At 45.9% G+C, this 15,864-nt stretch overlaps 1 protein-coding gene across 33 annotated transcripts in view; it reads right to left on the bottom strand.

Moving 5' to 3' along the window:
* The window catches only part of nrxn1 (neurexin 1), a 1,413,544-nt gene that overhangs the window by 710,211 nt on the left and 687,469 nt on the right, over window positions 1-15,864 (bottom strand). For all 33 annotated transcript variants that reach the window (XM_033025243.1, XM_033025244.1, XM_033025241.1 and 30 more), the window contains one exon: window positions 604-1,042. In XM_033025243.1, the coding sequence (XP_032881134.1) occupies window positions 604-1,042 (439 nt within the window). The remainder of the gene's footprint in view (window positions 1-603; window positions 1,043-15,864) is intronic.

Raw genomic sequence — 15,864 nt, 5'->3', positions numbered from 1 at the left:
TATGGAAACACTTCCAAGTAGGAATGTCCTGTCAACTGCAGACAGATGTCACTTAGCCTAGATATAGCTGCCATAATTTTGACTAAAGGTCTTGGTGTAAAAATTGCACAGTGATACAATCCAAGCAGTAATTCCACAACCATAACAATGGTGACCTCTACATTTAACACATTCACCGAGGCCAATGGCTTTCCAGTGCAGTGCAGAGGTTTAGAATGTAACTATGGCAAGATATGCAACATTTTAGACACATGTAAAGAGAGGCATTATCAACTTTTCAATGAATTTCGATTTCCACCAATTCTGCACCTTTTTCCAAATGCCAGCTCTATCCACAGTTTTTTTCCCTTAATTTAATGCCTTCACCTGCCTTTGGACTTACCCGCAAATACTATGTTGTGTATCACACATCTGTCTCACAGGAACTTTAGGCTGGTGTTTTTAAAATAGGGTGGACAGAGGTTTCATCCACAAACTCAACATCAGAAACACTTGAAAAATGTCAAAACCAAAGTGCAATACCTCAATGTTTTTTGATTTCTATTCCCCACTCACAATTTATTTTGTGGTCTTAGAAGAATAAGGGATAATAGAAAGTCATACCTGATCGTCCATCTCTCTGAAAATCCACGTGATACCAGTCCCCATCGTTCACTTTTCTTTGAGTGGCTTTTGTTTTAATAGCACCAGATCCCATATCTAGCAGAAGGTATAAGTGTCCATCTAGCATTTCAATGGCAAAAAAGTCCACCTTTACTATTCGTGGATTTTTAGCATCTTTTTGGTGTCGTGGCTTGCCATGGCTAAAAAGGATCAGTCCATTTGGCTCAGTGGTGCGGAAGTCAAAAGAGATCGATCCTGTCTTTTTAGCATTCCACTTTGGTAGCGATATATATGACTCGGGGGTTTCAAATGTGATTGGGTCAAGTGTTGCAACATTCTCACATTTGAATGCCACCATTCCATGAATCTTCATCTTGCGATCACCTTGCTTTGCAAGTCGTGATAATTCCAAACGGACATCATTGTTTTTATAAACAACCTACAAGTGAAATAGCAATGTTAATGAATGCATGAATTCTTCAAAAAACTAATTTCAAACAATCAAACTTATCAATAAACCATGAGAGTAAAGATTAAGAAACATGTGCACTGACAGCAGAAAAAGCAATGATTATAAAATATGAGAATAATAGTCAACCGGGATATCATTAATGCAATGATTTCCCATTTTGCAACATCAACTCTAAAAAAGGAATCCGTTATTAACTTCAACACCCTTATGAATTACCCACAGATTGCACGACTTAAAGGCCTGTCCCACCGGCATGCGATTGGATGCATCTAGCGCGACCAAACGGAAGCGGAGTTTGCGCTAAGTTCGCAGTAAGTACGCGGTAAGTACGCGGTACGAACGCGCAAAGTTCGCTCGTGACGTAAGTTACGTCAAACTCACCAATCAGCTGGGCAGGAGGCGGGCCGACTGAATTTGGATGTCGCACGGCGTCGGGCGGTGACCTCATCGCGCAACGCCATGCGCTAGGCGTACGCCGTCAAGACGCTGCATACGACATCAAGACGCTGCATAAGCCGTCGAGACGCTGAGTACGCCCTCAATGTGCCTGCGGGCCGACAGGCCGTTGGCGTGCAGAATTTTCGGACAGTGCAAGATTTTTGGAGCCCCGCGCGATGTCGGGACCAGCCCCGCACAACTCCATACGCCTCCGCCGATCGAAGTGGAACCGGCCCCGCACGGCCGTACGCCTCAAGCGACCACGTTTGGTCGTGCTAGATGCATGCATTCGCATGCTGGTGGGACAGGCCCTTTATTGACCACAGAGAATGTAAATTGAATTTCAATTGAGATGTAAAACAGAGATGTTCACTGGATAAAGGGTGGGTAGGGAAGGAGCGAGACTTACATTCTGCTAATAAATGTTGGAAGTGATCAAGATTGCCCCAATGGAAAGGCATTGAACATGTTGTAAAATTGAATTACTGATCATTACAATACAATCATTTATATTGGAGGGCCAGCCAGAGGTGCTGTAGAAGGGAGCAGGGAGTGAGAATAAGGCCAAAAATAATACCCCAGATCAAATGTCACCTCTTTGTAGATGAGATACAGGAACAAAATCATTATCTTTTGGTTGATATTCAAAAGGTCCTCAGAAAAAGTGTCCTGCCTGGCAGGCTTTTGAAAAGAAGAGGCATCTAACTCTATTCAAGAGGGTAGACAAAACTGCTAGAGAAATTCAGCGGGTGAGACAGCATCTATGGAGCGAAGGAATAGGCAACGTTTTGGGTCGAGACCCTTCTTCAGTCTGACCCAAAACGTCTCGACCCGAAACGTTGCTTATTCCTTCGCTCCATAGATGCTGCCTCACCCGCTGAATTTCTCCAGCTATTATGTCTACCTTCGTTTTTTCTAGCATCTGCAGTTCTTTCTTAAACTATTCAAGAGGGAGTTAGATATAGATCTTAAGTCTAACAGAATCAAGGGATATGGGGAGAAAGCAGGAACGGGGTACTGATTTTAGATGATCAGCCATGATCATATTGAATGGTGGTGCTAGCTCGAAGGGCCAAATGGCCTACTCCTGCACCTATTTTGTATGTTTCTGTTTCTATTTACACTGAATGCCAGTTTATTTTCCCCTAAGAATTCCATATATTCCCGATGAAGTTCAAAGGCATGTTGACTGTGGCCATGCAGTATACCTAGTTATTTTTCTCTCTTGAGAGAATTCAGATTTTGATAAAATCAGCAGTAAACCTCCACATGAATGTTCTAAGATATGAGATAAATCAGTGAGATAATTTGTTTTGTTAGCAATTCTTACTTGCAGGCAAATCTTCCAATCCTTCCTTCCATTTTTTCATGGAAATATCACCAGGTGTGGAACTTCCAGATTTTAGTTTAGTTTAGTTTAGATTACAGCACAAAAACAGGCCCTTCGGCCCACCGGGTCCGCACCGACCAGCGATCCCCACACATTAACACTATCCTCTCACATGAACACACTAGGGACAATTTACAATTTTACCAAGCCAATTAACCTATAAACCTATACGTCTTTGGCGTGTGGGAGGAAACCACAGCACCCGGAGAAAACCCACGCGGTCACGGGGAGAACGTACAAACTCCGTACAGACAAGCACCCATAGTCAGGATCGAACCCGGGTCTCTGGCGCTGTAAAGCAGCAATTCTACCGCTGCACCACAGTACCATCCAGATTCTAGCCAAAACTTTAAAATTTAATATTGTATTAAGAGCAATGTGTATTAATTTAGGTGATGAGGAAATGGGGTAGGGCTGGGATGTGAGATGTACAATATTTAAGACCTCTGCTTTCATGCAGAGGAGACACCAAGGATGCACAATGCTCTCGGGACTCAATCAAAATGCTGGTTAGTGGCAGAAGACTCAAGCAGTTGCCATGGCATTCCTGTTACACAGTAAATAGGTAAAAGATTTATCTTTTTTTCCATCAGCACACATAGACACTGTTTATCCATTTTGATATCATATTCTCTGAGGTATTTTATACAGAGAAAACGTTGTTGAGAATAATAATGGTCATGAAATGAGGTAGATAATGAAAATCTCTTCCTTCCAGAGAAATAATAACTAATATTGATGGCAAAGGTTGTTGAAGACCAGAAGTATTGCAAGTTCCCAAATATTTTCATAGCCTTTCCAGTCATTTATTTTCTCACCAATATCTGAGGTACTTGAGGGTGGATGGGTGGGGGAAATAGGTTACAGTGACAGATGCTGCCTGTCCCGCTGAGTTACTCCAGCATTTTGTGTCTACCTTAGATGATTCACACATTCAGGTTAAGGATGTGACATTCTTACAGTGAGTCCAAGCCGCGGCAAGATTGTAGTCATGTTATTTTGCTTGCTCAACAAAAAAAGAGAAGTATTCCAACTAGATGAAGGCTGTGAAGTTAGTGGTTCACTTTATTGTCACAAATACCTAGGTACAGTGAACGTCCTTTTTTTGCATTCAATTGAGCACAAATGTTATTATACACAAGCACAATCTTACCTGAGCACAGTAGTGTAAGAATGGTAAATTGCATAGAGGCAGTAAATAAGAATCCCCACATTACATGCACCATTTACAACCTTTAGCATCTGGGATAACGTATGAACCAACATTTGTGATTTTGAATGAACTGCTTCATTAAAACAAGTCTGGAATGTCTTTGTCTCATGGCCAGCATCAAATGTGACAGCCAAGCCCAATGAAGACTTTCTCAAAGGAGAATACTACCATAGTGGTGGGATTACATTACGGGTTAGTCAAGTCAAGTCAAATTTATTGTCATATGCACAAGTACAGTGAGAAACAGGTACAATGAAAATCTTGTTTGCAGCAACATCACGTTCATATAAAGTAGCTGGTGGTGTGCTACTTCAAGCTTCTGTACATCCTGCCAAAGGTTAGGTCGGTGGGGGCGCTGCAAGCCAGCAGCCCTGCCAGCAGCGTGTTCATTTTTTCAATTTTTTTTGTTTTTTTTGTGTGCTTTAATGTATGGTCTTAATGTTTCTCTGTGTGTCTTGTGTGGGTGGTGGTGTGGGGGGGTTAGGGGGAAACCGCTTTGGTCGCCTCCTCCATGGAGAGGCAACTTTTTCTATGTTGCCTCCCCCGTGGCCTAACATCGAGGATCGGTGCGGCCTTTCCCGGTGACGCGCTCGAGGCTTCAGTCGCGGGCGCAGCGTGGACTCTCGTCGTGGAGCAGAGCTTCAGCCACAGCCACGGCGTCCTGGGCCTGGGATCCCTTGTTGGGGACCCGGGAGGAGAAGAGCTCTGACGGATGGCCCACGGCCTACTTCTACCGAGGGCGCAGCGTGGACTTGCCATCTGGAGCGGGGTCCCTCGCCGGGTAGCCCTGGAGGGGAGCTTCGACCGCCGGCCCTGCGGTCTGCGATGCTTCCGGCTACGGCGCAGCGGGAACTTTAAATCTTCGACCGCCGGTCTGCGGCCTACACCAACTTGAAGCCGCGGTCTCCGGTGGGGAAGCACCGTTTCAGGACTTACCTGGACTTTTACCTGTCTTCTCATCTGGACGCCCACAGCAGCGGCTGCGGCGGGTTGAGGTCCCGACCACGGAGGAAAATGGAGGAGCACTGGCCAAATTTTGTGCCTTCCACCACAGTGATGAATGCTGTGGTGGTTGTTTATGTTCATTTCATATTGTGTTTTTGTGTGTTCTTTTTCATTGTACCGCTGCTGGCAAATTCATTTCACTTTATATGCAAGTGACAAATAAAACTGATTGATTGAGGTAGAATGGAGTAGGATGGCCCAGGTGATGGGGATCCTTGATTATAGATGCTGCCGTTGTCTGGCAGTACCTCACATTGATGCTTTCAATGATGCGGAGGTCTGTGTACGTGATGTACAGGGCTGTGTTGACCATTTTCTGCAGCATTTTATGATTCCGTACCAGGCCACAACACAGTCAGCCAGTCTACTTTCTACAGTAAATCTGCAGAAGCTTGTTGTAGTATTTGTTAACATGCTGACTCTCTTCAAAAGTCTAAGAAATCAGAGATCCTGGCACACTTTCTTCAAGTTCATTTCCATGTGCTAAGCACAGGATAGGTCATCCAAGATATTAATGCCAAGCAATTTGAGCTGCTAACTCCCTCCACCGCTCATCCACCAATGAAAACTGGTACATGGTCTCCTGATTTCCCCTTTCCAAAATTAACATTGGTTCCTTGGTCTTGTTGATGTTGAGAGAAGGGTTGTTGTTGTGGGCCCACTCAACCAGGTGCTCTATCTCTCCTCAGCGATACAGGATCGAGATTGGACAGCTACTGTTATGCTAGTGCACCAGAATACAAGTTCCTGCCTCCCAGGCTGATGAATTGTTAAGGTTGCTTTTCGACCAGCCTGTACTATGCTGAAGGATGGAATTGACCTGCAGTTGTCTGGGGAGCTGCACATGCCAGGCATCTGACGGTCTCATAGGAGGCAGTTTCATGCTCCCCAAGCAGAAGCTCCAGATACGCAGCCAGCAGAAGCGCCCAGAATCAATTTGCATAGATGGAGGGCGGGCAGCCTAGTGGGATTGGCTTGTGGCATCCCAAGAACTGACTAAAACGTCATCTGGCACTGATCTTCATGTTGTGCGATGAGATTAGAGTAGATAATAAGAACAGTAAACGTAGAAAGTAAAATGCTGTGATCATATGAATTTCTTCTAATAAAGGAGAATGAACACTTACTTTTAACAGGGCTGGAAAGGGAGCATTTACATCAGGGTTACTCCCACAGTTAGATAATTTGCCATTTCATTATCAAGCAGTGCTAAAACATTACTGGTGCACATATGCTTCTGGAAAGATAGTATAAAATAATTACCATTTGTAGAAGTGTGCAGAAGGAGGTCCTGGGAGAGATTACAAAGGTAGACTCCGATAAATAGATAAGATTACTTTATAGATAATTTGAAGTCTGGTGGTTTTTTAAGCTGTCTTTCAGAAGACCAATGAGCCACTGCAGTTCTGATACACTTCTGATTCCAAAGAAACTGGGACCACTGCCTCAAGTTTCAACATGCACAGATCACAATACGGAAACTAGACCATATTACAAACACCTTTCTATTAAAAGCTGAGTCTCACGTTGCGAGTTGACACAAGAGGTACCCCGAGTGAAAGACTCGTGGTTGTGTACAAGATTGCAAGTGTATGATCAAGAGTTTAACCGAGTTCCCACGGGTATGACAAGTTTGCCATTTACTTGTCATTTCTGCGATGTTCCAAGTTCGTCTCCCGAGTTACTCTTGAGCCAATCCTGATTGAAGGTTTGTTTTAATAAGCAACAGTGTTGTGTTTTAATAAGCAACAGTGTTAAAGAAGACCTCTCCATCCTGTGGCTTCATTAATCTGTCTGGGGTGACATGGCTCTTGGGTTAGGCTGGGATCATTCTCTGCGGGGTGATCTTAGTGCGGGAGACAAGTGTAGGAGAGGTGTACTGACTGTGTGGGCAAACACTTTGGAAGTGATTTCCCACCATTCTCAAAAGCCGCTGTGTCTCCCTGTCCCTGGGATAGCAGGGGGCGATCAAATAGCACAATACCCCACTCCCCCTCCACGCCAACACGAAGGGCAATGATCCCAAGGCTTTAGCGTCAGGAACAGCGGGCAGGCGACAATCACCTGCCATAACGCGAGAGAGATCATGCACTGTTGTAGGTCTCCTTTGCACGTCGGTGTTTCTGTCTTTCTCCACTCATTGTTGGCCCTATCTGTCACCACCCCCCACCTACACCCCTCTGCTTCCCGGCCATGTGTGTGACCCCTTCCCTCCCCTCTCCAGCCCATTGCACCGGGCGCGGGGGCTTTGCACTGTCTTCACGTCGGCGATGCCAGCAGGTCAGTGCCAGTCGCTCCCTTCAGTTTCCCAGGGGGTCGGGACGGGACTGGAGTTGGGAGGGAAAGGTGGGGGGTTGGGGGGGGGGGGGGGGGATGGGTGGGTTAGGTGAGCAGGAGAGTGGGGGTGTTTGCAGTTGCAGAGGGAGGGGGCAAGGGCGGTACAGTTCCCAGTCTCAGCTCCTGTCCAGGGGGTGGCCGGAGACGTCAGGACCAATGGGACACCGACCCCCAGGCTCACCAGGACCACTGCAAGCATGGAGAACCCAGAGACCCACAGCCAGCAGCAACTTCAGCCCAGCTCCGCACCAACTCCAGAGGAACCCGCTCCCCGATGGGCCGCTACGGCGACAAGTGGCAGTTCGCCCACAGCCCGAGCTGCGCCCCCTCATCCTCCACCCCAAGAACATGACGGCGTGCCCGCTGACTCCCATCCCCCAGAGTGGCCCTGGACCGGGTGGGGGGGAAGGGAGTCAGCGGGCACGCCGGCTCTTGACTATTTTCTGCATTTCATCATAAAATGTTCGTGTTATTAAAAAACAGTAATGTCTATCCTGTCATGAGTAATGTGTGAGCCTGCAGTCCTTCACCCCGTAGGGGCAGAAGCTGATGGTGTGCAAGGTATGTCTTGTTCTTGGTTCCTCTGGAGTTGGAGCGGGGCTGGGCTGGAGTTGCTGTTGGCTGTGGGTCTCTGGGTTCTCCGTGCTTGCAGTGGGCCTGGTGGGCCTGGGGGTCGGTGTCCCGTTGGTCCTGATGTCTCCGGCCACCCCTCTGGACAGGAGCTGAGACTGGGAACTGTACCGCCCTTGCCCCCTCCCTCTGCAAACAACCCCACTCTCCTGCTCACCTAACCCACCCATCCCCCCCCCCACCCCCACCCCCACCCCCACCTTTCCCTCCCAACTCCAGTCCCGTCCCGACCCCCTGGGAAACTGAAGGGAGCGGCTGTCCTGGGGCGACTGGCACTGACCTGCTGGCATCGCCGACGTGAAGACAGTGCAAAGCCCCCGCGCCGGTGCAATGGGCGGGGAGCTGGAGAGAAATGTTTAAACATGCTTGATTTTTTGCAAGAGTTGACAAGTTTCACGAGTACCTGCCGTTAGCGCCACGAGTCTCTAAGTTGCGTCCACAAGTTCCATACGTTAATCGTACGTTATTACCACGAGTTTTAACTCGGGGTACCTCTTGTGTCAACTCGCAACGTGAGACTCAGCTATTAAGCAGTGAAAATATCTCAAGTTCAAGAGTCAGGGCTCTCACTTAACTTTTTTTCCCTGTTGCCAGCAGGGCAACCTCGGCAGCTTTTTAGGTTGCCAAATCACAGTTTAGGTGGTCATTTAAGACGGCTTGCATGATGTGTGCGATAATGCGCTCGGACGAAGTACGTAGTTACCAGTCAGAATTATGGTCAATGCAGCATTCTCATATTATTTCTGCTTCAAATAAAGTCACAAACTAAACATATTCACCAATCAAGACATGATATATGCCACAATGACATGCAGCAAAATTACAATACAGTATCTCATCCCTTTTACACGTTGCAATGAATGCAATTTCTATTATCTCTTTCCACTTCCAAACAAAAATATGGTTATTCAGCATATGATCAACCTCGGTGAGACCAAGTGCAGGCTTGGCGATCGCTTCGCACAACACCTCCACTCAGTTCGCAATAACCAACCTGATCTCCCGGTGGCTCAGCACTTCAACTCCTCCTCCCATTCCGAATCCGACCTTTCTGTCCTGGGCCTCCTCCATGGCCAGAGTGAGGCCCACTGCAAATTGGAGGAACAGCACCTCATATTTTGCATGGGCAGTTTACACCACAGCGGTGTGAACATTGGCTTCTCCAATTTCAGGTAGTCCTTGCTTTCTCCCTCCTTCCGCTCCCCTTCCCAGCTCTCCCACAGCCCACTGTCTCCGCCTCTTCCTTTCTTTTTCCCGCCCCCCACCCCTCCCGACATCAGTCTGAAGAAGGGTCTCGACCCGAAACGTCGCCTATTTCCTTCGCTCCTTAGATGCTGCCTCACCTGCTGAGTTTCTCCAGCATTTTCGTCTACCCATTCACACAAGTTCTGTTATCCCACTTTCCTCACCAACTCCCTGCACATTAGGGGCAATTTTACAGAGACAAGTTAACCTACAAAGCCAATGCGTCTTTGGGATGTGGGAGGAAACCCACATGCTTGCAGGGAGAATGTGCAAATTCAACATAGACAGTGCCCGAGAACAGGATCGAACACAGATCCCTGGCTTGTGAGGCAGCAGGTCCACCAGCTGTGCCACTATATTTTATTTTCCAACACACAAAAAATTATACGTTGATAACTTTGGTTACTAAAAAAAAGAAACTATCCATTTTCAGTCTTAAATCTCTAAGTGACGCTATGTCACCTTTTACAGCTACTGTATGTTTTAATTCAGTTCAAGGCTATTGGGGCAGTACATTGGCCATAAAGTTGCTGCCTAAAATTGCCAGTGACCTGGAATTGATCCTGAATATGGCTGCTGCCTGTATGGAGTTTTGTTTTCTCGATTATAACATTGTTTACAGAGTACTATGTTTACATATTCTGTTGTGCTACCACAAGTAAGGATTTCATTGTTCTAACTGGGACGTGAGAGAATAAAACACTCTTGACTTACGTCGCTGATGTGTGGGATAGAACTAGAGTACGGGTGATCGGTGGTCGGCGTGGACTCGGTGGGCAGAAGGGCCTGTCTTCACGCTGTATCTTACTAAAAACTAAATTAAACTAAAAACACTAAAACCAGGGGAAATGTAAAGAAGGGTTTCTACCCGAAACGTCACCCAAATTGTTCTATCCAGAGAAGCTGGATGCTCCATGGAGTCCCCCCCCACAATTAAAGCATGGCATAGTCTTCACCCTACCATAGGTACCAACCAGATGCAACTAAATTTAAGGTAGCTTTTTTTTCTCCCAAGAACCCTTTTTTGCTTAAGTCCAAGTCAAGAGTCAAGAGAGTTTTGTTGTCATGTGTCCCAGATAGGACAATGAAATTCTTGCTTGCTGCAGCACAACAGAATATGTAAACATAATACAGAACAGGAGATAAAGGTTCAGTGTGTCTATATACTATAGAACATATATATACACAATAAATAAACAGATAAAATGCAATAGGCTGTTATTTTTCAGAGTTTGGAGTTTGGTGGTGGTGGGTCCATCAATTTAAATTCCATTTTGAATATTTTTGGAGGATCAGGAAACCAAGAATCAAGAGTTACTCCAGGGAGTTACTGCAGCTCCAGGGAGTGATTCTGCGTTGTTTTTCAGCGGTTGCGGTGAGGCAGCAACCGGACAGCAATGGCGGCCAGAGCTCCGACAATACAAAGGGAGGGAGAAAGTGGCCGACGCCGACCAGTTGCCGTGGCAGTGTGCATGCGCACAACCACGGCCGATGATGTGCTCGGCAGCCGGCCGTGCCGAGCAAAGATCTTATAGCGGAGCAGACTGTAAGTTGCCATTGGCACCCGGGTAACCGCTAATCTCGAGCCCTGAGAGTGTTTAAGTTTCATACGTGTTGGTCCAGAACAATGAAATTATTACTTGCCGCAGATTTACAGGCACATGAACGCAACACAACAAATAACTATACAATAGATTATCAATTATTCTACGTAAATCAGACCGACACCGCAAGCCAGAGTATGCTGTGAAATCTTAAAATGGTAAAATCCATTGTCGTTGAGTGATACGACTATGTGATAAGACATTGTGATATGATAGGATTGTGGTTAAGGTAATGCAGGGTGGTTCAAGAACCCAGGAAGAAACTGTACTTGAATTGGAGATAGTGGTTCTCAGGCTTTTGTACCTTCATCCCGGTGGTAGCAGTGAGATAAAAGGGTGGCCAGGGGGACGTGGGCGTTTGATGATATTATCTGATGAAGCGCTTCCTGTTAATCCCTTCCATGGTGGAGATATTAACAGGAGTGATGGATCAGGCAATGTTTACTACTTTTACAGCCTTCATTCTTGAGCCGTCTAATTACCATCTCAGCAGATGAACCAGGCTGAGATGCACCTGATCAATATATTCCCCACTGTACATTAGTTAAAGTTTGATACAGCATTCGGTGACATGCTGAATCTCCTGAAACTTCATGGCAAGGAGAGGCTTTGATGAGTGTTGTTTGTGATTGCATCAATGTTCTGGGTCAGGACAGGGAGATGCACCTGCCTTCTTTGCTGTTCAGCTTATGAAAACAGGTGCATGGTCCCTCAGCTATCCCTTTCTGAAGGCAATCATCAGCTCCTTAGTTTTGTAAACATAGAGAGCAAGATGAATGCTCTTGTATCACTCAACTAGATTATCGATCGATCTCCTCTACTCTCGATTGGGATTTCCCATTATGCATCCAAACATGGTAGTATTGTCTGCAAATGTATAGTGGACATTGAGGCTACATGGCATTCAAAAAATGTTCAGACCCCTTCACTTTTTCCACATTTTGTTACTTTGCAGCCTTATTCTAAAACTGACTAAATTCATTTTTAAAAATCATCAATCTACACACAATATCCCATTATAAAAGCGAAAACAGGTATTTAGAAATGTTTGCAAAGTAATTAAAAATAAATAACTGAAATATCACATTTACATAAGTATTCAGACCCTTTGCTCAGTACTTTGTTGAGGCACCTTTGGCAACGATTATAGCCTCCGTTCTTCTTGGGTATGACACTAGAAGCGTGGCACACCTGTATTTGGGTAATTTCTCCCATTCCTCTCTGCAGATCCTCTCAAGCTCTGTCAGGTTGGATGGGGAGCATCGATGCACAGCTATTTTCAGGTCCGTCCAGAGATGTTCGATCGGGCTCAAGTTCAGGCTCTGGCTCGGCCACTCAAGGACATTCACAGACTTGTCACAAAGCCACTCCTGCGTTGTCTTGGCTGTGTGCTTAGGGTCGTTGTCCAGTTGGAAGGTGAACTTCAAGAGTTCAAGAGAGTTTATTGTCATGTGTCCCTGATAGGACAATGAAATTCTTGCTTTGCTTCAGCACAACATAACATAATAGGCATTGACTACAAAACACATGAATAAATAAACTGATAAAGTGCAAATAACAAATAATGGGTTATTAATGTTCAGAGTTTTGTCCGAGCCAGGTTTAATAGCCTGATGGCTGTGGGGAAGTAGCTATTCCTGAACCTGGTCGTTGCAGTCTTCAGGCTCCTGTACCTTCTACCTGAAGGTAGCAGGGAGATGAGTGTGTGGCCAGGATGGTGTGGGTCTTTTATGATACTGCCAGTGTTTTTGAGGCAGCGACTGCGATAAATCCCCTCGATGGAAGGAAGGTCAGAGCCGATGATGGACTGGGCAGTGTTTACTACTTTTTGTAGTCTCTTCCTCTCCAGGGCACTCAAGTTGCCGAACCAAGCCACGATGCAACCGGTCAGCATGCTCTCTACTGTGCACCTGTAGAAGTTAGAGAGAGTCCTCCTTGACAAACCGACTCTCCGTAATCTTCTCAGGAAATAGAGGCGCTGATGAGCTTTCTTGATGATTGCATTAGTGTTCTCGGACCAGGAAAGATCTTCAGAGATGTGCACGCCCAGGAATTTGAAGCTCTTGACCCTTTCAACCATTGACCCGTTGATATAAACGGGACTGTGGGTTCCCATCCTACTCCTTCCAAAGTCCACAATCAGTTCCTTGGTTTTGCTGGTGTTGAGGGCCAGGTTATTGTGCTGGCACCATATGGACAGTCGCTCGATCTCTCTTCTATACTCTGACTCATCCCCTTCAGTGATACCTCCCACAACAGTGGTGTCGTCAGCGAACTTGATGATGGAGTTCCCACTATGACCGGCTACGCAGTCATGAGTATATGAGTACAGCAGGGGGCTGAGCACGCAGCCTTGAGGTGCTCCCATGCTGATTGTTATTGAGGCTGACACATTTCCACCAATACGAACAGACTGTGGTCTGTGGATGAGGATGTCGAGGATCCAATTGTAGAGGGCTGCGCAGATACCCAGTTCTGCGAGTTTGGTAACCAGCTTGGAGGGGATGATTGTGTTAAATGCCAATCTTCCGCCCCAGTCTGAGGTCCAGAATACTCTGGAGCAGGTTTTCATCAAGGATCTCTCTGTACTTTGCTCTGTTCATCTTTCCCTCGATACTGACTAGTCTCCCAGTTCCTGCCGCTGAAAAACATCCCCACAGCATGATGCTGGCACCAACATGCTTCACCGTAAGTATGGTATTGGCCAGCTGATGAGCGGTGCCTGGTTTCCTCCAGACATGATGCTTGACATTCAGGCCAAAGAGTTCAATCTTGGTTTCATCAGACCAGAGAATCTTGCTCAGGTGCCTTTTGGCAAACTCCAAGCAGGCTGTCATGTGTCTTTTACTGAGGAGTGGCTTCCGTCTGGCCACTCTACCATAAAGACCTGATTGGTGAAGTGCCGCAGATATAGTTGTCCTTCTGGAAGGTTCCCCCATCTCCACAGAGGAAATCTGGAGCTCTGTCAGAGTGACCATTGGGTTCTTGGCCACCTCCCTGACCAAGGCCCTTCTCCCCCGATTGCTCAGTTTGGCCGGGCGGCCAGCTCTATGAAGAGTCCTGGTGGTTCCAAAGTTCTTCCATTTTAGAATGACGGAGGCCACTGTGCTCTTTGGGACCTACAATGCTGCAGAAATTGTTTTATACCCTTCCCCAGATCTGTGTCTCGACACAATCCTGTCTCGGAGGTCTCCGGGCAAATTCCTTTGTCTTCATGGCTTGGTTTCTGCTCTGACATACACTGTCAACTGTGGGACCTTATATAGACAAGTGTGTGCCTTTCCAAATCATGTCCAATCAATTTAATTCACCACTGGTGGACTCCAATCAAGTTGTAGAAACATCTCAAGGATAATTAATGGAAACAGGATGAACCAAAGCTCAATTTTGAATGTCACTTGTATAAATGTAATATTTCAGTATTTCCTTTTTAATTACTTTGCAAAAATTTCTATACACCTGTTTTCACTTTTTAATTCATAACAAGAGAATTTCAGTATAGGAGTAGAGAGGTTCTTCTGCAGTTGTATAGGGCTCTGGTGAGACCACATCTGGAGTATTGTGTCCAGTTTTGGTCTCCTATTTTGAGGAAGGACATCCTTGTGATTGAGGCAGTGCAGCGTAGGTTCATGAGATTGATCCCTGGGATGGTGGGACTGTCATATGAGGAAAGATTGAAAAGATTAGGCTTGTATTCACCGGAGTTTAGAAGGATGAGGGGGAATCTTATAGAAACATATAAAATTATAAATGGACTGTACAAGTTAGATGCAGGAAAAATGTCCCTTTCGTTGGGCGAGTCAAGAACCAGGGGCCACAGTCTTAGAATAAAGGGGAGGTCATTTAAGACTGAGGTGAGAAAAAACCTTTTCTCCCAGAGAGTTGTGAATTTATTGAATTCCCTGCCACAGAGGGCAGTGGAGGCCAAATCACTGGATGGATTTAAGAGAGAGTTATTATTAAAGCTTTATTTCAGACACAGGTCCATATAACACATCAAACAGTACAAAGAATTACAAAGATACATTAAAAAATTGCATATTAGCCTAAAATATATATAAGCTATTGCACCAATGCCGTCTTAGCCTAGAAGTGAATCTATAGCAGCTTTTCAGAGGGCTGACTAGGGCTTCAATTATGTGGTTCTCTGATTTGTCCAGGCGACACATAAAACTAAACATCAGCTGTCTTAAGAGTGCCTCACAGGTTGGCACTCTAGTGGACACAAACAATTGACTGGCACTATGCCACCTAGGGACACGAAGTAGCAACCTCATTGCATCATTGTATGCAACCTTAAGCCTCTGCATACTCTTAGATAGAGCTCTTGGGGCTAGTGGAGTGAAGGGATATGGGGAGAAGGCAGGCATGGGTTATTGATTGGGGACGATCAGCCATGATCACAATGAATGGCGATGATGGCTCGAAGGGCCGAATGGCCTCCTCCTGCACCTATTTTATATGTTTCTATGTTTCTATTATGGGGTATTGCGTGTAGATTGATGATTTAAAAAAAAAGAATTTAATCTCTTTTAGAAAAAGGTTGTAACATAACAAAATGTGGAAAAAGTTAAGGGGGCTGAATGCACTGTATATCTGGCTGTACAGCCATGGGTGGAGAAAGAGTGTAGCAGGCAGCTGAGCACACAGCCTTGAGATGCCCCTGTGCCGATAGTCAGTGCGGAAGAGGTGTTGCCAATTTGTACTGACTGAAATCTGCCGATGAGGAAATCCAGGATCCAATTGCATAGGGAGAAGCAGTGATATAGTTCCCCAAGTTTAATGATGAGTTTGGAAGGGATGATTGTATTGAACGCTGACGTGTAATCAAGGTACAACAGACTTTTAGTTTAGAGATACTGTGCAGTGCAGAAACAGGTCCTTCGGCCCACCAGGTCCGCACTGACCAGCGATCCCAGCACACTAA

Source organism: Amblyraja radiata, chromosome 8 (genome assembly GCF_010909765.2).
Source record: "Amblyraja radiata isolate CabotCenter1 chromosome 8, sAmbRad1.1.pri, whole genome shotgun sequence".
NCBI lineage: Eukaryota > Metazoa > Chordata > Chondrichthyes > Rajiformes > Rajidae > Amblyraja > Amblyraja radiata.
This window is presented reverse-complemented; position numbering and strand designations above follow the sequence as displayed.